The sequence below is a fragment of the Lissotriton vulgaris genome, chromosome 11, assembly GCF_964263255.1.
Source record: "Lissotriton vulgaris chromosome 11, aLisVul1.2, whole genome shotgun sequence".
Lineage (NCBI taxonomy): Eukaryota > Metazoa > Chordata > Amphibia > Caudata > Salamandridae > Lissotriton > Lissotriton vulgaris.
The window spans coordinates 958,412,192-958,436,070 of NC_141699.1; the positions used below are offsets into that span (position 1 = coordinate 958,412,192).

At 45.6% G+C, this 23,879-nt stretch overlaps 1 protein-coding gene across 1 annotated transcript in view; it reads left to right on the forward strand.

Moving 5' to 3' along the window:
• Nucleotides 1-23,879, forward strand: part of GMPS (guanosine monophosphate synthase) — a 433,428-nt gene that overhangs the window by 320,961 nt on the left and 88,588 nt on the right. Inside the window, exon 13 of the mRNA XM_086944124.1 lies at nt 21,308-21,423. Within this exon, the coding sequence (XP_086800250.1) occupies nt 21,308-21,423 (116 nt within the window). The remainder of the gene's footprint in view (nt 1-21,307; nt 21,424-23,879) is intronic.

A 23,879-nucleotide genomic window follows, 5' to 3' on the forward strand; every position in this document is an offset into this window, starting at 1 on the left:
AATACTGTTGCCCACTCCTTGTCAGACAATAGCCTATCAATATCCAGTTCCCATTTGGAACGCGTGTTGACGAGGGGGGTAGGACGTTGAGCATAAAGGTCTCGGTTGAACTGTCTGGTTTAGTGGCTACCGGTCTCCAAGGGTACAGCAGATGAACCAACTCATGGGTATCCGGTTCTGCACCAAGAGGTCCCCAGTATTTTTGGACATACCGTATTAGGCTCGCATAGGTCAGAAACGAGTCCGTAACACCCCTCTCGTGTATGAAATCAGAGTGCGTAAGTAACATTTTATTGCCAAATAGGTCTCCTACTGTTGTCACTCCAGCCTGCGTCCATGGGTCCAATCGACGAGTGGTAAGGGTACCTGAAGCAGTTGGAATGCCTAGTAAGATAATATTCGACGAATATGCGGGAAGAGTATTTGTATTTTTCAGTGCCTGTTTCCGGTAGGTAATCGCAGTTCTAAGAAGAGTTCCGGCTGTACGATGTAGTGTGCTGCTCGGAGAGAGCAGTCTGTGTAATGTACCCTGAGCAAGCATACGCTCTGAATATGCTATTACCTGAAAATTACATCCAGCCATTGTAGCTGAGAAGCTAAGCAACAGGCCTAGAAATCAGGGGGCCCTATTTCCCAAGCGTCCGAGGGAAGCAGCAGCTTTGCTAGGCTCGGGCGCCTCGGCCTGAACCCCAAATTAAGGGGATCAGGAGTGTGTTTAGGTTGGTAAATACAGCTCTAGGGATAACCACCGGGAGATTAACAAAATTATACAAAAGTCTGTTAAACGACTCACTACCAATGGAATCTGACCTTAGTCTTGGCTTTCCAAAGATAACAGCCTAACTCCGGGTGATTACATATTTACCCATCATCTTTCCTTGTGCTTAGTTATTGGAGCAATTTCCCTAAAGCATCAGCAGGGGACACTAGTCACTAATCTGTGTCTCAGGAGATAGTTCTTGTGATCTCTAAAAACGAACCAGTGGTTCCCAAACTGTGTGCTTGGTGCGCATCTGTTCGCGGCACCCCTGGCTATTTTCGACGGTGCATCGGGGTGCCACGGCGCACAGTTTGGGAACCGCTCTCCTAAACAGATGTGTCTTCTGAATAAAAGGCCCTGTCTTTCTGGCTGCTAAAACAACGTTGAGTAGCACTTTTACCATTCAGCTTATCCATACAAAGTTATTTAGTGCAGACAGGCAGAGGTTGTTCTGTGAGCTTAACATGCAAATCTGCAGAAGAAAGGCAGTGGGAGATGGCCTGCTTTCAAATGATAACAACAAATGCCAAGCATTTTAGTTGGGAATCCCTGAACGCATGCCAACTTCCAAACATTCCACCGCCAACTGGTGGTCAGAAATATGCCTCATAGCTAAAATGGTAGTGAGATTCAGAGTTCATCAGATTTAATTAATCAAATGAAATATGGATGAACTAGAAGAAATGGAAAGAAGAATAAGAAACTGCTGGCACCAAACGCAGTTTGGTTTTCAGTTCTTTGTGATTGCTGCAGAAAAAAATAAAATCCTCTCACTTTGAAGTCAGAGAATGAAAAGTAAACCTGCGTCCTCGGATAAGTGTCTAACATTTTACCTCGGTCTTTGGTTGCACAGCAAATGTGACAAGTTAGGGCAAGATTTACAGGTCTGTTTATGAAAACTTGGCTTGAAGAGAGTGAAAACACAAGCCTTTTTGTGAACCGCTCAAAACCAAAGAAAAAAGTAGTTCTTAAAACAGTTCCTAAAATGGTAGCTGAGTATGGATAGTAGTAACTGGTCATGCTTTCCTGGATGGCTAAACACAGGGAGAGACATGACGCATGCATTGACAAATGGGGAGAAGGACTATGAGAGTGATGGTTGAGCCAGCTAATGGAAAGCCTATTGATCGGCTGAAGCCTACAAAGTATATACAACATGTCTCAGAGACTGCGCTAGTGCTGGCTACCCGAGACTTGAAAGGAGCTTCAGTGGCCTTCCTATAAAATATTAGTATAGTTGAAATATGTAAGGCAGATGCATGGGCTACACCTCATACAATTACCAAACATCACTGTGTGGATGTGCTGGTCCGGCTACAAGCCAGTGTTGACGAAGCAGTTCTACATACAGTATTTTAAATAGCTGTAAACTCCACAGGTTACCCAAAGTTTATTGCGGGGGACTACTTTTCAGTCTGTGATAAGCATGTGTATCTACAGCTACACATGCCTTGAACGCTAAATGTCACTTATTCAGTAAACATCTGTTCATGACATGTGGTGCTGTAGAGCCACATGTGCCCACCCTGCTTCCCGGACACCTGTGTGTGTGTTACAGTTACTTTTATAAGTTATCACACATTTATTAGCATGGAGATCTCACTATATTACGCTACGCTTCACATTCCATACTCAACTGCCTGGCGGGAAAACAATCTAACAATGGAGTCAATGCCCATGCGCATTACCAGCAAGAGGAGTCACTACCCTGTGACTCAAAAGGCTTTCTTGACGAAAAACAACTTGGATACTTCTGAGCCCAACACTAGATGGCAGGATTATGCTAAGCATGTGAATCTACAGCACTATGTACCACGAATAGATCCTTACGGGGTGAGTAACATTTCCTTTTTATTGTTCATTATTTTTTAAATTGATTATTAATTATGTAAATTATTTAATTTTATTTTGAATTTAAAATTTTGATTTTGATTTTAGTTGTTTTATTATTGATAGTAAGTTATATTTTATTAGAGGGTTGCTGGGTTTGTAGGGGTATGGAATGGGAGGTTAATTGAGTAATAAATAATAAAAAAATGTATGTTTTTAATTGTTCTTATTTTAATTGATTAATTATGTAGATAGTTTGATAGGGATTAATTTATTTATATTTTAGTTGTAGCTTGCTTGGTTTGCAGGGAAATGGGATGGGAAGTTAAGTAAAATTAAGTGTAGTTTAATTTAATAAATATTTTGGGGCAAATACTATATGATTACCCAATTTATTAACGAATACATAACTGTTGCACTGCTTTTTTTTTATTTTATTTTTTAACTTTTTATTAAATTGAAAATCGGGGCAAACAATACATTCAGACGATATTCATGATTGGCTGCGATTGGAGCTAAGAATCAAGGCAACGCTACTCATCCCCACATCAGCAGTATATAATGAACAACACATGTGGCCCTCACCCCCAATCCCGGACAGTACGATCATGTTATGTGGATGCATCATCTGTTTCGAGTTCAGGTGGATCAGATATATCCTCGAAACTTGTTCCATGCTCCCCATACCTTCTCCCATTTACAGGGAGAACCACGATGGATAAAAACCGCCTTCTCGGCCACCATTGCCTCGTCCATGTCCTTACCCCATTTCCGGAGCGTAGGTGTTTCACTCGACCCCCATAACATAGCAATGTTGCGCTTAGCAAATGCCATTCCCTGTTTTATTTTTTTAATATGTATTTTAGTTTATATGTTTATTACACATTTGTAATGCTGTTACTTTTTTAGTAGGGGAGTAGGTTGGAAAGTTTAGAAATATATAATATTTCTTTATATTGATATCTACATGTTATCTATTGGGAATTATGTACATTTTTGAAATAACATTTTTTTACGTATATATGCAGCCAATAAGTGAATAAAACTTATTTGGAATTCAAAATTTCACGGAGTCAATGCCTTTCTTGTATGCAGAAGTTTGGAGTGTTCCTGATATATATATGTACATATATATATATATATATATATATATATATATATATATATATATTATTTAACAGAAAGTTTTTGAGATTTTGTTTGAGTGATTATTGCTTTTTAAATCTTGTTTTATTGATATTCAGTAAATAAGTAATGATTGCATCAATTTGCTATTATTGTGGTAGTTATGGATATTTTTTTTTTTTTTTTTGGTAAACCTTTATTGGTACATTAATCAGTTGCATTCAGAGTCTACCAACCATCACAGTTGACCATAAATATGGAGGTGATCGAAGCAAACAATATAAAACAGGAGAAATGCAAGAGTACGCCTCCCAAAATCTATGGTGTAACTCAGGAAAGCTTAGTACCAACTTGGCGACAGGATTAAAGAAGGTTTTTTTTTTTTTTTAAGGAATTAGGAAAGAGCAGGATCTGATGCCGCACAATTAGACCATACCAAAGCAAGGGTTACACATAATACAGGATATTCACAGTCAGGACCACCGTAGGCAGGATATTGGTATCAGTGCGTTGAATCAGGATATACAATAAGCATTACATTTCCCCACCTAAACAGTGTCTGCCCGCCGTATCGTAAAGCATTGAAAAACATACACCCTTATTTTAGAACTAGGAAATTGCACAGAGAGTTACCTCTAAACAGCCCCCGCAAAGAGAAGAAGAAAAGGAAGAAAGTAAAGAGAAACCAAAATTTAACAAGAAAAAGGAAGGCCATAGAACAGAAAGGGAAAAAACAAAAATACCCCCCTCCATCCCCCCACCCTGCACCCCTGCATACGGCTACGGCCTACCCCCCTAGCAGCGTGCCTGTCGCCCAGTGACTAAACCCGAAATATAGAAGGAAGAGATATAAGGGAGAAAGAAACAGTAATCCACAGAAAAGTAAAAGAAAGGGAAAAGGAAGAAGTGAACTAGAACCCCACGGGAGGAGAAGAAGAGAACATGGAGGGTCCCCAGTACAGGCCCCCGGCCCCCCCCCCCCCGCCGCCTTGTGTCATTGCTATGATACCGGAGTTGACAATAAAGCATCAAAGACTCAAACATAATCAGGATCGCAATTACAGCCCAGCTCCTCAAGTTTCGCGAGCAAGATGGAAGTCCCCCGTGTTGCTACAAAAGAACCAAAATACCACTGATTCACGTAAACATATTTAGCCCTAATCAGAAACATGACCCAGACATTGTGAAGCGGGATCAGGCATTCAGAAGACCACGGTGAACTGGCAGGCCAGATCGGAAAGGAATAGGAAACCTTGCAATGTCTCAGGAAACTGTACAGTCAAAAGTCATCCGCCGCCATTTTGGCCGCCCACGGTCCGGAGAACAATGTGCAACGCATCAAGAACAGCCATTTCGTAGTTTCCGGATCCAACAGCAAAATACGTCGCCAGGAGAGGCGCGCGAGAGGGAGAATGGTGAAACACAGCTGGTGGTTGCTCCAAATAAGCGATGTATCCCTGAAATAAAGTGTCCATGGAGCAATCCAGTAGGAACAAACAAGGAGTCCCACATGTGCAAACTTTCCTCTCTTGCCACCGATAGAGTCAAATCAAGTACCCACCGCAGCGCCGGTACAGCAAGGTATAGCAGGGGCCACATAAACAAAGTCTTGCAAAGAGGACACCGGCGCCGGGTCGTCTTTTCATTCCAAGAGCACCAGGTCACTCCCGTAGCAGTCCATATCCGATTCCGCCCTTTCAGCGCACGGGGGTATCCGATCCTCTCCCCTAGATCTACAGTGCGCACTGCCAACGCCATTTGCAGGTATATCTTATAAAAGCGCCGCTCACAGGAGGGACCCCCAGCATGAACGCCGCGTCGACAAATACCAGGGCCGCCCGCCCTAGGTGTGGAAAAAGGCATGGTGTCATCAGTTCCCCCACGTTGGTACACAGTTTGAGTGTCATCCCCACTTTGCGGCGGAGGAGCACATACGAGCCCCCGCAGTCCAAAAAGGTGCCACAATGGTGTTACGCCGCAACCTACTCCGATCAAATGGGGCGCGGAGTGTGAGCAGCGCGTTGTGGGCCAAACAGGGTTCCAACAAGGGAACAAAGAGCAGCTGTTAGGCAATCAAGTCCGTCGGGGGGAGGGGAGGGGGGGGGGAACACCAGATCAGCGATGAAGGACGGCATATTTCTCGTCCTCAAGGCCCATGGGGCGAGCGCTGGGGGCAAGCTCTCGGGGGCGGGCTGACCTTCATAGTGGTTGACCGGCACCTGCCGAGTCCATGCGGCCGTTGTTGTTGCACTATCGGGCAGCGGTGGAATCACGCGGGGTCCCGGCTTCAAAGCTCGTGCAGGCCAGAATCACGAAGGTCCGTATCTCCGCCTTCGGGACACGGAAATCCCTCGGAGTCGGACGCATCTACTCAGCGCCCCTTCCGACACACGGGAGCACCGGAGCTGAGCGGGATGGTCGATAGGATCAGGCGGCGGGGGAGGAGGCCGCCAGTCTGGCTCCGCCCCCCGGTAGTTATGGATATTGACATTACTATATGTAATTTTATTTTAATTTTATTTTTTAATGTATATATATTTATTTTTGTTAATATATTTATATATTGAAATGTAATAATGTTTTATAATGTTTAAAATAAATGTTGGTAAAATCATAGGACTTGTATTCATATATGTAATCCTTTTGCAGTAAAACACTTTGGCTACTGCTGCTTAAACTGGAGTCGGAATAGTAAATTTAAACTATCCGAAGTCCAACACTTTCCTTACTGTTGCTTAGATTGGTGTGTCAATAGCACATCTAACCCCACTGAAGTCCAAAGCTTTCCCTACTGTTTAGAGTAGGATGGAAAAAGTAAATCCAACTCCTCCAAAGTCCAACACTTTTCCTGGTATTGGGGAAATAGGTGATTTATAATATTATTTCATTATCTATAATATTGTTTGTTTTTACTTTTTTTTTGTTAGTTATTTTTAGTAAATGTGTTTTTGCGGTTTTAATATTTTACAATTTTATATCTATATATATTCATGAAATTAATATTTTTGGTTGTTGGATTGTTCAATGTTTATATTTTTGGTATGTATTTTGTGTGTGTATATATATATATATATATATATATATATATATATATATATATATTTAAACTTCATTTAAAATATTAAAAACATGAATTATATACAATGAATGTTTTTCATTTGATATATTTATATATATATATATATGTACACACATAAATATTGGTGGAATTTATTTACTTTCCATTATAAAAATTATATATATTCTATTCAACATTTACTACTATAAATTGTACATTTATTAGAAAAACAATATTTATGCCTCTTTTTAACGCATATTACTGTCAGATATTTTTGTTTGCTATTTTTGTCATTTTCATCATAAGTATAGAAACATGCTACTGTGATAATCATTAATTATGGCACCATACTTTTATTAAAGATTAAAAAAATCCACAATATTGTGTAATTGAGTAAATTACAACATACAGAACAGACCAACACAAAAATCGTTCTTTAACACAAGTAATTAAAGGTTTCCAGTTAGGATTGTATACATTTTTTGCTCCCGTTAGACCTCCACATCCCTCCTGGGAATTAAATCTAGTGGTGTCAAAATAATTGGCTGTGCTCTGCTGGTCAGTGAATGCCAAGCTCATTCAGTAGTGGAACCATATACAGTGGTTCATTGCAATAGAGTAGTGCTCAGAATGCTTCCATCTTTTTGGGAATCCGACTTTCATATAAATCAGACAATCTTGTTACCAGTATTTTTCAGCAATCCAACTTCTCCAGTGGAAAGATCTCTACATTCTTTGGATGTGAAAATGACCCTTATGTTTATCTAAAAAGAACATAGGATATATGCAAAACAAAGCAGTTGTTTAATTATGGTCTGCTCAGGAATGGTTTTGCTTCTTCCAAGCAATCCAAAGCTATATGGATAGTTTCTTGCATCTATTGCTATTACCAGTTGGCTAACAAACCTCTCCCAGGGAAACCCAGGGCTCATTCTACATGAAGAAGATCGGTATCTGCTGCTTGGTTAAGATATGTACCTCAGACCAAAAGATGTAAAACCGCTACATACAAATCAATACATGCTTTTCACCAAACATTACAGTTTCAATTAAGACTCGAAAACCAACACAATGGTAGATCAAGCAGGTTTAATGCTTTGCCTAACGTCTATTTTCAGTGTTGGTTACCTACGGTCACTAAAGTTTTTAAAAAAAAATTATATTCTCCAACATATTGACAACTGTGGAATAGGGGTATGCTTGTTGTTCTATTCTATATTTAGGACCGTCAGTGAGAATTCTACAATGCAGAAGAAAGTGTTACTTGTAATCCGAGTTCTGTATTGTAGGAATCCTCACTGAAGTTATAAACAACCCACCCATCTCCCCGATTTTTATTAGTATTGAATAATAAGTTCTGACATTATACTACCACCTAACCGGCGCGGAGGCAAAATGTCAGTACAGTTCATTCAAGGAAGCCTTTGGATTCTTAAAGGAACAGTGTACTCTATGGGTACTTTTGAATCCTTGACCTGACAGGCACCCTTTCTCTGCATTTTCCATAAGACAGAGGCAAGGTAAAAGGTTATTTAAGATACTGTTGAACATATCTTCAGCTAGGTGCTGCGATGTGGTCTTAAGGCCTTTTTAAAGTCTTTTCCTCTTGAAAAAAAATGCTGGAAAAGCTGTACTGTCTTTATATTGGAAGAGGTGCCACCAGACTGTTCGATAATGAGGTGTCTACCTCCAATTACAGATTGAGACTAATATATGAAGAAAGTGTTCCGGGGTCCCTGTGCATAGGCAGGAATATTCTACTTTTATGACTTCAGTGAGGATTCCTACGATGCACGACTAGGAGTACAGGTAACATTTTATTTTAGTTTTATCCACATAGTTTTCCATAGCACATGAAAATAAAGGTTACTCATTTTATCTTTTGGATGTGGTAACGGTTTGTACATGTTTCACTCAAAATTGATCCGTTCCATATAATAAAAATAAAACGTGTTCAAGGAATTCAAATAAGGACTTAATTTGAGCGTATTATGAATATCCTCTACCAATGTCAGTGTTTATCTGATCGACTTTTAGGTGCAGGTTCCTTACCTTCGAATATTCCTGAGGTGTCAGACTGGCAAGGAAAAATTTTGGTGAGCAGTATCCCTGCGTGCCGGTAGGTGGGGGTGTTCTGCTCGCCGGGTGTTGTCTGCTCCGGAAGTGACAGTCGCAGTGCGTTTATAGGCCTCACCCCAGCATGGTGACATCAGTTATTTTCTTTCTGTGCCAAATCTGGAGAAGGGCTACCCCAGTCACGTTTTGATGACCTTTTTTCAAGTTTTTGAGACTGTCTCCTACTATGCATAATATCCATCCGAAAGGCAGGTTTTAAACAATGCCATGCCTGTCATCAGCAGATGTCGGTGATGGACTGACATTTGGCTTGTCTCTGTTGTCTTGAGCGAGACCGTGACGTCCGTACATGCAAGGCGGGCCACGCTGAGGGAGCACTCCTTCTAGCTCCTTGCTGCTCAGTGTTTATCAACTCTGCGACAATCCAGTTTCGGTAGCGAGGAAGGAAGTTGTAGAACTCTTTGACTTCACTGCTCAAGTCTTCGTATGTTTATGAGGCCATGGACCTCCTTTTTGGGGAGCCCAAGCCCTCCGGAACGTCCTCAGGCCATCCGGGCCCCATGGATCCACTGACTAGTCCAGGACATCGCCAGTTGAGCGCCATTTATCTTCCCCGCCCTCCACTCCAGGGCAGATACCCAGTGGTGGTGCCTCCTCCATCATTCTCAACTCCGATACAGAGCTAGCTGGATGTCGTTAGGCTCAGGTGCTGACCAGGGTCCAACTCCCCATATCGGAGCCAGCGTCTTTTTCATATGACAGGCCTGGATTTGGTGATGATTGGGAGAGGTCTGTAGACCCTTGTGGATTTCAGACATTGAAGATCCAGAGGACAACTAGTATGAGGATCTGGTGGATGCCAGTGGTCTGGACCCCTCTCCAGACACTGCCCTGATCTGTTCCCCTACCATGGCCCTAGTGCCAGTCCAGTCTTGACATGAGTTGCTTCTGCCGGGAGTTGCCCCAACCAAATCATTACTCCCATTCAATGAATCCCTTACCGACATCCTGCTCGGGCTTGGTCTAAAATCTGCACAGGGACTCCTATGCATAGGACAGTTGCCCACCGCCCTCCCCCTCACGGGACCCTAGTTTCCTCACCCAGCACCCCACCCCACAGAGTTTGTTTGTCCGGGCCTCCAGCTCTGAAATAAAATCATTGCACATTCCCTACCACTCCACCGCATAGGTAATCCAAAAGAGTGGATACTTTTGGGAAGAAGATGTTCTCTTCTACTAACCTGGGCCTGTAGTCAGTGAGCACTGCGTGCCTCTTGGGCCGATATTCCCATATAATCTGGGACTTGGTTGCACAAATGCTGCCGATGGTCTCAGAGGAGGCCTGAGCCATACTCTCTCGTAGTTGCTGGCGAGATGATTGCAGCCAAGTTTACCATAAGATGTGGGCTGGACAAGGCAGACTCACAGGGTATTGCAATTTCATAGTCAGTGGCCTTTAGACACCAGTCCTGGTTGATAACCACTGGCTTTTCGGTGAATGTCTAAGCTTCGCTCATGGGTATGCCATTTGATGGCTATCGTTTGTTCGGAGAGAAGGCGGACTCAGTGCTTGAGCGCTCTAAGGATAGCAAAGCTACAGCCAGGTCCTTAGCATTTCCATGGCCTTTCACCAACCCCAGTCCACCTCTCAAATTCATGGCCACGGAAGGAGCTTTTAACCACTTCTCTACACCACAGCCGGAAAATTGCACAATCTTTTAATGGCGGAGAATGCGGGTCCCATTGATCACCTGGAACAGGTAGCCAGAAGTCCGGTCTGTCCACACCTCTGGCCGCCGCAGCCTTCAACTCCTTTAGTTTGCCCTCTGACCATCATGGGCTTCCAGTGGACGGGTCGAGAGGTGTGCCATCACCTGCCTCACTGGAGGCTAATAACATCCAAGTTTCAGGTTTGGCAGCTCTTCTAAAGAGGCTACAGCCCCCACTTACTCCCCCCCCCACCCCTCCTCCTCCCAGGATGACCCACCCTTGCCACCTACTTCAGACATGTTGACGGAGGGCCACTTCTCCTTGATTCATCAGAAAGTGTTAGCTCTCTTGGCCAGGGGAGCTATTGAGGTGTCTGTATCAGAAATAGGTTGCGGTTGCTGTTCCTGCTGCTTGATCGTGCCCAAAAAAGACAGAGGCCTTTGACCTATACCAATCTCTTCATGAAAAAAGAGACATTCAAGATGCTTACGCAAGTCCTGTCTGCCCTGCATTCAGGAGACTGGATGGTATCACTGGACCTGCAGGATGAATAATTTCACATCCCTATCCTGCCTACAAGGTCGGCCAAGAGCACTTTGTTTGCTGTGCTCCCCATTGGCATTACCAGGGCCCCTCGGTGTTCATGAAAGTGATGATGGTCAAACCTCACTGTAGGTTAGGAGTTCCAGTATTCCCCTACCTAGACGATTGTCTGTTGAAGGTGGGCTTCCCACAAACAGTCGTCTCCCGCTCCAGGCCTCGGTGAACATTCAGAATTCTCTGGAGTTCTCTACCAAGGTGCTGAAGTCTCTCCTGACTCCCTCACAGATGCTTTCATTCAGCGGAGCTGTTCTAGATGTGTTGGAGCTTCAGGCTTATCCTCCAACTTGGCGAATGAGGGTATTGAAGCTATAATACTGATGTTTCAGCCTCTAGTGTGGATGTTGGTGAGACTGACTCTAAGCCTGCTGGGCCTGATGGCTAGTAATGCATGCTCGCTGGCATATTCAGGCTCTGCAGTAGGACCTGAAGTTCCAGTGGGTGCAGCAACAGGGGAATTTTCTCAGAGGGAACTGCAAAAGACTTGCAATGGTGGTTAATGAACCGCGATTGAGTCACTGCCTGACCGCTCTCCCTTCCCAGACCTCGGGAAATCAGAAATTTTTTAATTGACATGTAGGTCTAGTCGCTTGGATAAGCTACTCGACCTGTCACTTGACCCATAAACTTGTGTCAAATAATGTGATTGTAGGCAAATATCTTATTTCAACCATTTACCTTTTTCTTCATTGTAACTTATGAGAGCACGTTTATATATGTGAATCTGCTGTACATAAAAACTTGCTTGATGTAATAGACTAAATATTTGTTCCATGTATAAGAAAAATCTAATTCACATATAGGGTACACAATACACCTGACATGCCTCACTAATAGCATTGTCATCAAGGCAAGGGTAGGAATGTTTCTCAGTTATATTTAAGAACTATATTTCTAGAACATAATGTGGTTGCGCACTCATTTACAGACCAACATTTTCCACTGAAATGGCCACAAATGTTCCTACTGGCATCAAGTTTTACTGACAAAACTATATATAATTTGACCAATAATGTGTGGAAATCGACTTTCTGCAAATATTTGTCATTTGCACATTACCAAGTAAAGTATTCTTATTTGTTTTGAGTATATTAGTTTCCTCGTCCTCATTTCATTTTAAAATGACAAAAAAGTGTTTTCCCAGCTACTGAACTATATATCGAAATATCAGTACAGTTATTTTACAAGCTATTTAAATGTTGTGCGCCCAGCACAATTGTTAGATTGTTTACTTTACAACATCCTCTAACTTTGCTGTCCAAGAATGCAAAATGTCAGCAGTTTTGCGCACTGAAGTTTCTATGGCTACTCTCTCTCAGAGATGCTTTTTTGTCTCAAGCGGAGCTCCAGTCTCCTGTAGACATTTCCACCAATACCACTCCTGCCCAGAGTTCTCAAGAATCAGGAATGACCGGACCTAAGTCCTTCTTATTCTTATGGCTCTGGATTGGGCACAGAGAGTCTGGTATTCCAAGCTGCTGAGCTTGAGTACTGGTCCCCCAATCAGGCTGCCACTTTGGCAGGAAATTCGTTCGCAGCAGCGGGGCAGGGTTCTGCACTTGAACCTGAACATGCTACGCCCTCATGCATGGAGATTGAGGGGCGGCAGTGGACTGCTTTTGACCTCCAAACGTCTGCAATGTTATACAGGCAGACAGGCGCCCCTCCACAAAGACGGTATATGCCTGCCGTTGGAAGACATTTGTGGCATGGTGTAGAGATAAACACTTTGACCCCCTATGTGCACATCTTCCCCTGATACTTTTGTTCATTCTAATCTTAGCCACGCAGGGCTGTACTTGAGGCAAGTTAAAAGGTTATCTTTCTGCCAGCTTGGCATTTCTGCGGATCAGCCATCCCTTTTCAAATTCCCCTATTGATTCCTTGAAGGGCCTCCAGCATCTTCCCCCCCCCAATACACTTCATTAGCCACTGTGGGATCTCAACTTAGTTATCATATTTCTCAGGTGTTCCCCCTTTGAGCCCGAAGTAAACTGTCCACTCAGGCTTCTCACCATCAAAATGGCCAATCTAGTGGTGATATTATCTATCCTTAACATCTATCCAGAGAGTCAGAAAGTTACAGGTACTGTCGACACATCCTCCGTACCTTCGGAATAGAACATTATTTTTACCAAACGTGGTAACCACCTTTCATGTAGGCCAATCCATCACTCTGCTTACGTTTTACGCTCCGCCTCATTACTCTAAAAAAGAGGAAAGACGGTATCGGCTGGACCCAAATAGACATTGTCGTTGTACCTTGGCCGAGTTCCAGGTGACTGATCAACTCTTCATGGTGTACTTCGGAGCAAAGAAAGTTAAGGCGGTCTAGAAACGGACTATTTCATGATGGATAGTGCTCTGTGTCAAGATCTGGTTTGCATTGGCCAAAAAGTAAAGTCCTGAAGGCTTTTCGAGCTCATTCTACCAAAGCCAAGGCTGCGACCACTGCGTTAGCTTGTGGAGTTTCTGTCCTGATATCTGTTAGACAGCAACATGGTTTTCCTTGCACACATTTACGAAGCACTACTGCTTGGACAGTCAGTTATGCGTGATGGTAATTTTTCCCGTTCGGTCTTACAGGACTGCTTAGTTAATCCGTATTGCAGCTCCTGCTTCCGAGGAGGTATTGCTTGTGGATCTCCTCTGAGTAAGGAATCTGAGACTTGCAGTCTCTATCAGATTAATAAGTTACTTATCTTTGGTATGCCTTATCTGGTAAAGACTCTATTTAGCCACAGATTCCTTACCAACTCACCCTTCCTTGCTGCCTAGACTGTATTTTAGAGTAAAGTGTTCTCATTTTTAAGAGCGCTCTGTGACTATGCGTCTGGCATGGAAAGTCACGAAATAAAACTTACATCACCGTGCTGGGGTAATTCCTATATAAGCACTGCACGTATCCCTTCCGGTTCTGCTGCCACGTGTAGCCGAACTACTCTACCTACCGATATACAGGGGTACTGCTCATCAAAAGTTTCCAGATCCAGTCTGACGCCTGGGAATATTATAAGGCAAGGAATCTGTGGAAAAATAGAGTCTCTACCAGATAAGGGATCCCTGAAGGTAAGTAACTTGTTTAGTTACTACTGTTAGGAGCATGGACTTCAAAAACCTTTTGGGATAACTACACGTTTTTAAAACGCTTAGTATAAAGTGTTTGGAAGAACAAACCTAAGTACATAAAATGAAGTACCCTTTCCACAAAAGCGAATAGCTCTTACAAATTAATTTTATATTGTGCACATCATCTTTACCAACGAATACAACACAAAAGTTAAAAGCTGCTGTCCCATGAAGTTGAAAGCTGATGCTTCCAGAAAATATTTATTATTATCTTTAACTTGGCAAAAGTGGGTCTGCTAGTTTGTCAAAATGTGTGCATTCCAATATAAATTTGTTAACACTTTTTTTTCCTTTCAAACACATTTGACAATTTTACAGATAGACGTGGAAGTCCACCATAGATCTGATCAAATATAATAACAAAAAGATGAAGGGAAACACAATTGCCTTTCTGAAGCGAGCATTAAAAGCAGAAATACAGTTAGAATACACTTTTTAGTTCGAGGCATGTGGGCTGCTGAATTCATATCTGTGCATAGATCGCCGCCTAGTGTTGGGTCCGGATGATTGCACATTGTTGTCCTGGAAGAGTCTTCGAAGTATCACGAGATAGGTGGCTCCTCCCCTGGACTACAGTGCGCATGGGCATCGCCTCCATCCCCAGATTGTTTTTTTCCGCCATTGGGTTCGGATGTGTTTCGGTTCCCTCTGTCGGAATCGATAGTTGTAAAACTTTTCTAACTCGAGACCAAAAGGTCTTTAGGCTGGGCGTCGGTATCGTTTCGTTAGGGTTTTGTCTGTTCTCAGCTCCGAACTCTTGCTACCCATCCGCGTGCTCTCGGCGCGGACGGGCCTACTCGACGCTCCAGACATGGAACGAACTCCGTTCAAAAGGTGCCCGGTGTGCACCTCCAAGTATTCGCACCTCGATGTGCACCCTGTGTGCAACAAATGTTTGTCACCGGACCATGATGAGGCCAGGTGTATGGCCTGCTCAAAGTTCCGGTGTAAGAAGACTCTCAAGATTCGTCGGGCCGCTAGACTCCAGGCCCAGTTATCGGCACCCCCGGCGCCCCCGCCGGACGACATCTTCGAAGAATTTGTTGAAGACGACGATGTCCTACAGGTTTCGGACTCTAGCCCCACGTCTGAAGGGGATGCCTACGACGCGGGAGACGAGGACTTTGACGAAGCCGGCGACGAGGTAGGGGACGACGATGGGGCCATTGCCACCGTGGGGGATAGCTCGGAGGAAGAGCATCCCCAGACTGACTCAGGGGTCAACCCCCTTCATGCGGCCCAGGTCGAGGGATCGCCTTCGGGCCTTACCCAAGACCTTGTTACTAGTCCAGCAGCCCCGCCTCCGGGCCCGGTCACGGACATTTCTGATGCGCCACTCCCGTTAACAAAAACGAAAGTGAAGCCATTGGGATCCACTCCTCCGGTTTCGAAACCGAAAGTGAAAGCTGCACTTGTGCAGAAGGCTCTGGAGGCATCGACTTCCAAGAAATTCAAAATGGCCGAGTTGAAGAGCCGTGCCAAGATGGCCGACCCGAGGGCCTCGGGGTCGACGCCGAAGGCGAAGTCGACCGACGCGGCCGCGTCGGCGCCGAAGATGGTCGAGGTCGATGACCCGAAGAAAGCTTCGAAGAAGCGTCAAGGCGATTCCACGGCTCCGCCCGTCGGGGACAAGGAACGTGGAGTGTCGGCTCCGAAGACGGTGCCTCTCGCCGACCCGACTCCCGACTCGGGGAGATCGCTCGAGCCGGTCAAGCCCTCTCCAGCCTTGACGAAAAAGGTCGCGGAGTCCCTGCAACGGATTCGGACGGACGCTGTGGTTCCCGAACCAGGGGATGTGGTGCCGAAGCACACACCGAAGCCCACAAAGGCGCAGACGCCTATCCGCTTTACCCTGCCGCCGAAGTCGACGCCAAAGGCTTTCGCTCCGAAGCATGGGGCAGGCGTGCCCTCTAAGGAGGTGTCGACGCCCAAAGCGGCATCGGTGGTGTCGAAGCCTCGGCTCCAGCCACTTGCAGAGGAAGAGCGTCGAGAGGTCATCATCGACGCCAATACTGGAAAACTGTCTCTCCTCAAGAGGAAAATCACCACGGAGCCGGTGTTGGAACATTTTCGTATTCCTCTCAAAAACAAGAAGGATTCTGCGGGTACTTCGGCCCCGATAGAGCCTGCATCTCCACAAGCATTAGAACATTCGCCAACGCGTTCCAACGCAGGGGATGGTGACGATGAGGAGGTCGAGTACAACTATCCGGCGTACTCGGATCCGGAGGAGGAACATGAACCTTGGTCTGCCGGGGGCGACCCAGAGGACCCGCAATCGGGTCAGGAACCGCAGCTCTTTGCGGCAAAGACCTCACCGACGGAGGACTCGGCAGCCTTCAACGCTTTGATTGAGAGAGCTGCAGCTAACCATGATGTCGAGCTTCATTCAGATCCTGTGGATGTGAACTTTTTGTTTGACACTTTCTCAGTGGCTGAAAAGTCAGTCAAGACATTGCCAATGCTCAAGGGAGTGCTAAAGTACGCGACTGAGGTCTTCAAAGAGCCCACTCGGGCGCGTGTCATCAATCCTCGCATTGACAGAAAATATAAGGCAGCGCCCTCGGATCCAACATACATCAAGGGACACTTGCCACTGGACTCTTTGGTTGTATCCAACGCACGCAAGAGGGCGAACTCGCAGACCACTGGTGACGCTCCTCCCCCAGACAAAGAGTCGAAAATATTTGAGGCCTCAGGGAAACGGATTGCTGCGCAGGCAGCTAATATTTGGCGAATCTCAAACACGCAGGCCCTACTTGCACGCTACGATAGGGCTCATTATGACACCCTAGAAACACTGCTGCAACACTTGCCTGACCAGTACAAGGAGGCAGGGGAAATGTTAATTCAGGAGGGAAAGCTCATCACAAACGCTTCCATCAAATGTGCGCTGGACGTGGCTGATACAGCCTCCAGGGCAATCAACACTAGTGTGTTGCTGAGAAGACATGCATGGCTTAGGATATCAGGTTTCAAACCGGATATACAGACAACCATCCTGAACCAAACAGTTAATCCTGACCACCTGTTCGACCCTGAGGTGGATGCAACACTAGAAAAAATGAAGAAAGACACAGACACTGCTAAGTCTATGGGGGCCCTCCAGTCTCAGCAGTTTCGGGGTGGTTCCTTTCGCCGCTCCAATACCAGAGGCACCTCAAGGGGTCAGGCATCGCAGTCCACACAGTATTATAAAAGTAATACCCAAACCTCATACACCAACAAGGGTAGAGGTGGCTACAGAGGCAACAACATCAAAGGCAGGGGACGTGGAAACAACAGCTCCAGGTCCACCACCGCCAACAAGCAGTGACGTCTTGTCACTGCCCCCGACCACACAACACCGGTCGGGGGGAGACTCCAGCAATTCCTGCCCGCGTGGAAATCCATCACCACGGACAGGTGGGCCAAGTCTCTTATCCAGTACGGTTACTGTCTGGAACTTACTTCCACTCCACCAAACATACCTCCAAGAAGCCGTCCTATGTCCGGCGAGCACTTGCACTTGTTGCAGCAGGAAGTTCAGGCAATGCTGCAAAAAGGGGCAATAGAGCTCGTCTCACTGCAAGAAAGGGGAACGGGTTTACTCTCTGTATTTTCTAATCCCCAAAAAGGACGGATCCCTCAGGCCCATCCTGGACCTCAGGCCCCTCAACTGGTACATTCTCTCGGAGCACTTCCATATGCTCACGTTACAGCAGGTACTCCCTCTGCTTCAACAGGGGGACTTCCTGGCTACGTTGGATCTAAAAGATGCATACTTTCATATCCCCCTGCATCCTTCCCACAGGAAGTATCTCAGATTCACGATTCAGGACCAGCACTACCAGTTCAGGGTTCTGCCGTTCGGGGTCACCACAGCGCCAAGGGTCTTTACAAAGTGCCTGGCGACTGTGGCGGCGCATCTACGACGCCAAAACGTCCACGTCTACCCTTATCTGGACGACTGGCTCATTCAGGCAAAAACAGAACAGCAGTGCGCCGACCACGTGTCCCGCACCATTCATCTCCTGCACGATCTGGGATTCTCTCTGAACTACCCGAAATCCCATATCCAGCCCACCCATGTACGACACTATCTGGGCGCGACGATAAACACTCTGGCAGCCACCGCGCAGCCAAATTCAGTGAGAATCGCCAGTATCTAAACGCTGATCCAACGATTCAGGCCTCAACACTCGCTTCCAGCGAAAGTGTTCATGCAGTTGATAGGCATGATGGCCTCCTGCATCTCCATTGTCCCGCACGCGAGACTACATATGCGTCCGCTTCAGGAGTGCCTAGCACGTCAGTGGACTCAGGCTCATGGGCAACTGACAGACCTAGTGTTGGTGAGCGGTCGGGCATACAACTCTCTGCATTGGTGGAATCCACAAAACCTTTGCAAGGGCCGACCATTCCAAGAGCCTGTGCCACAGATTATCCTGACAACGGACGCTTCTCTCCAGAGATGGGGAGGGCATGTACTCCACTACACAGTGCAGGGACTATGGACACTACAGCAAAGGAAGATGCACATCAATGTGTTGGAACTGATGGCAATCTTCATGGCCTTGAAGGCGTTCAAAGTACATCTGTGCAACAAGGTCGTGTTGATCTGGACGGACAACATGACAGCCATGTACTACATTCAAAAGCAGGGAGGCACACACTCTCCGCAGCTGTCTCATCTGGCTCAGAGCATGTGGAAGTGGGCCATTCAGAGGAACATCTTCCTCATGGCAGAGCCTCTCCCGGGCAAGAACAACCAGATGGCGGACCTGCTCAGCAGGCACAGCCATCAAATGCACGAGTGGGAGATACATCCATCAGTACTCCAACCGTACTTCCAAAAGTGGGGTCATCCAGAGATAGACCTGTTCGCCACAAAGGAGAACGCAAAATGCCAAAGCTTCGCCGCCAGGTTCCCACACCCGCAATCGCAGGGCAATGCGATGTGGATGAACTGGTCAGGCAGATTTGCGTACGCTTTTCCCCCAGCACCTCTGATACCGCTGGTGGCACGCAAGCTTAGGCAGCACTCGATGACTCTCATCCTGGTTGCTCCAACGTGGGCTCGCCAACCATGGTACACCACGTTTCTGGAACTCTCCGTGGTACCGCATCAAAGGCTTCATCTCACTCCCAGCCTTCTGACGCAGAGCCATGGCGACATTCAGCACCCAGATCCGCAACAGCTCAACCTGGCGATCTGGCTCCTGAAGTCCTAGAGTTCGGCTACCTCAATCTTCCCCCCGATTGCATGGACATCATTCGGGAGGCAAGGAAGCCCACTACTAGAGCTTGTTATGCGGCTAAATGGAAGCGTTTTGCCGTTTACTGTGTAAACCACGATATTGACCCGTTAGATGCTTCCATTCAGAACATCATTTGTTACCTGTTCCACCTGTACCAATGTAACTTGGCGTATTCTTCCATACACATTCACTTGTCTGCAATGGCAGCATACCTCCAGAATAGGCAACACCTATCACTTTTTAAGGTCCCTGCTATTAAGGCTTTTCTGGAAGGACTCAAAAGGGTCATTCCACCACGGACACCACCAGCCCCGGAATGGAACCTCAACGTGGTTCTTACTAGGCTGATGGGCCCTCCCTTTGAGCCGCTGCACTCTTGTGAGCTTCAGTTTCTGACTTGGAAGGTGGCTTTCTTAGTAGCAATCACATCGCTACGGAGGGTTAGCGAGTTGCAGGCGCTCACCATCCAAGAACCTTTCTTCCAAGTACACGCTAACAGGGTGGTGCTCCGCACTAACCCCAAATTCTTACCCAAGGTTGTATCTCAATTCCATATGAATCAAACAATTGAGTTGCCAGTGTTCTTTCAGAACCCAGAGTCGCTGGCGGAGCGGATGCTCCACACCCTTGACGTTGAAAGAGCCTTAATGTACTACATTGACAGGACCAAAGATTTTCGTAAGACCGAGCAACTTTTTGTTGCTTTTGCCTCACACCACAAGGGAAACGCTATCTCCAAAGCTGGGATCGCTAGGTGGATTGTAAAATGCATTCAAATCTGTTACGCTAAGGCCAAGCGCACTCTCACAATTCCACCAAGAGCCCACTCCACCAGGAAGCTGGGGGCCTCTATGGCTTTCTTAGGTAATATTCCCTTAGAAGATATCTGTAGAGCAGCCACATGGTCTACCACACATACTTTCACTAAACATTACTGTGTAGACGTGCATTCCAAACAGCAAGCAGCTGTTGGTCAGGCTGTTCTCAGGACACTTTTTCAGACTGCTGCAGCTGGCACGGGCGGCCGCCAATAATGGGAGGACTGCTATGTATTCTATGCACAGATATGAATTCAGCAGCCCACATGCCTCGAACTGCAAATGCTACTTACCAGTATGCATCTGTTCTTGGCATGTAGGGCTGCTGACATTCATATCGCCCACCCTCCTCCCCGGCGCCTGTAGCAGCTGCAGTCTTCATACATATATATATGTTCATATATCTGCTCGCAGCATAGGCATCACTCACATACTTAACTCCATCTCTGCCAATGGCTAAAAACAATCTGGGGATGGAGGCGATGCCCATGCGCACTGTAGTCCAGGGGAGGAGCCACCTATCTCGTGATACTTCGAAGACTCTTCCAGGACAACAATGTGCAATCATCCGGACCCAACACTAGGCGGCGATCTATGCACAGATATGAATGTCAGCAGCCCTACATGCCAAGAACAGATGCATACTGGTAAGTAGCATTTGCAATCTCTTTTCAGGTGTTTTGGAGACTGTGCTAGGATCTAATTAACCTGGACAATGTTGAAGCAAAATAAATCAACGAGCCAATCAGTGGTTAATAATAGCATTTTTATAGTGAGAAAAGGTTTGAACCTTGGTTTATTTTCCATATTCCCTATAAATCGGTACCTGCTAAGTCATCCTAAACTTGTTTTACAGTGATCTATACTAGAATAAAAATACATGGACTAATCAAAGCACTCAGTTACAAATGTATTTTGCTGCTGAAAACATTTGTTTTACATTTTCTATTTTTAACTTTAGGGTGATTGTCGGTCATACAGCTATGTCTGTGGAATTTCAAGTAAAGATGGCCCAAACTGGGAGTCTTTAATGTTCTTTGCCAGGCTTATACCACGCATGTGCCACAATATAAACAGGTTGGTAGTCTCACATCTTTAAAAATAAAATGTTTGAATGTACATGTGTCTCAATCATTACTTTTCCGATACACCTTTTTTCTTCTGTCTGTGCATGTAACAAACTTAAAAACAATGCCTGGCCAGACTGGAGCCTTAGTACCAGAAATTTCTAAATAATAATAAAACGTCCATATGTGTCAAATCTCAGGCTCTTGTCATGGAGCTGCCACTGTTTTCAGTGGCCTAGAGTCATCAGGGTATGGTTCCCAGTAACTTGGCCTTTTCTTCTTCAAGTATATTGATGAGATTAACACCAAAGGTTGTGTTTTTCTCAACCCACAACACTTTAAAAAATGATGCCACTGTTAATGGAGCTGCGGTTTCATATTTTTTGTTGTGAGGGGTGGAATTATTTTTATACTTGTGTTTCTAAACAGATTTGAAAAGCGTTTGATCAACTGTCGCTCCATGTTTAATATTTTGGTGTGCTTGAGATTTGTATTTGAAACTTCAGGTTCGAGGCATATGAGCTGCAGATTCTACACTTTGCATTAGATCGCCACCTAGTGTTGGGCTCGGATGATTGCATGTTGTCCTGGAAGAAGTCGTTGTAGTCACGAGATAGGGGACTCCTCCCTTGGACGATAGTGCGCATGGCATCGGCTCCATCCTTTGATTGTTTTTTTCCGCCACTTGGTTCGGATGAAACTTTTCCACTCCTGTTGGAAATCTACTTTTCAAGTACTTCAACGTTTAAAAATGTCTTCGAACTTCACCAAACAACTTTCGATACCAATAAACATCGACTAGACTCAATTCCGGTCGTCGACGTGGGCCGTTGGGCCTACCCACGCCGTGAGGCCTACACCTCATGGAAAGGACGCCATTCAAAAGATGCCCCGAGTGTGGAGCAAAATATCCACCCAGTGACCATCACGAGGTCTGTAACCTGTGCTTATCGCCAGACCACGACGAATCCAGCTGCACAGCCTGTGCATCCTTTTGTTCGAAAAAGACCATTCGGGATCAGAGGGCCCGTCGATGCGACATGCAGAGATAAGCGCCGGAACCAGTGGATATCTTCTACAAAGGTCCGTGTGTCCCGGAGGAAGATTCCTATGATCTCCAGATCGTATCCGAGGCAGATGACTCCGATGACTCCATACCTTTGGATCAACGTGTAAGTACCACTGCCCCTTCCCCAGCCCAAACACCAAAATCGAAACCAAAGGTCAACACTCCGCCTGCGGGGCCCAGTCGAGACCGAAAAAGCACTTCGAAAGCCCCGCCATCCAGCCCGGCTCCGAAGAAAATAACGAAGCCTTCCGGTAGTTCCATACCAAGCAAACCGCATGTGCCAATACCACCTGCTCCCTCGGCACCGAAACAAAAAGAAGTCCCGGTTCCGAAAGACACACCGAAACCGTCGACTCCGAGAGACAAAGTGGCTCCGAAAACAACAAAGCCTGTTTACGATGCCCCGAAAACAGCTTCCACTACGAAGCCGATACCCTCGATGCCGAAACAAACAAAACCTGCTTCCAATCCTACCAAGTACACGAAACAGGCTTCAGCCCCACAGAAAATATCTTCAGTGCCGAAATCTACGCCAAAGGACTCCACATTGGCTCCTAAGGCTAAAGACCAGCAACAAAACCGGTTCGGAACCGAAAAGATCGGCGCCGAAGGCTGTGCCTCAAGAAGAGGAGCTTTTCCAACCAGATCCTTTACAAAAAAGGATCTACATTGATCCAGAAACAGGACATGTTTCCACCACACCACACAGGAAGAGGAAGTCCGATACAGCAACTACACCTCCAGCGCCTGTCAAGTAGAACTCTGCCACATCTCCTATGCACCTTTTTTCTTCTGTATCTCCTTCACCTGCTCTTCTTTTAAACATTTCACCTCAACATTCTCCTCCTCATTCTCCACAACATACGCCTCCTCAGGATGTTGATGATGATGAGTATAGCATGGGGGTAGGGAGAGACCCAGACAACCCTTTTCCCTACCCAACAGGTTCACCAGACTGGGAGTATCCAAACCCACAGGATGTACCAGATATTCCTGAGCCACATATATATCCATCTAAACCTTCTCCTCCAGAAGACAATATTGGGTTTAGACACTTAATTAATAGGGCTGCCATCTATCACAATGTCACCATGCATTCAGATGAGGCAGAGGAAGACTTTTTACTAGACACTTTTGAACACTCAAAAATCTGTGCAAATACTGCCAATGGTTAAAGAAGTCATTAAACATGCACCAGAAGTGTTTAAAGATCCTGTAAGAGCTAGAATCATAAACCCAAGGATAGAGGAAAAGTAAAGAGCAGCTCCTGGGGATCCTGCCTACATTAAAGGACAGCTACCCTTAGACTCCCAAGTAGTTTCAAACGCTAGGATAAGAGCAAATTCCTAAACATCAGGTGAAGCACCAACTCGTGATAAAGAATCAAAGATCATAGA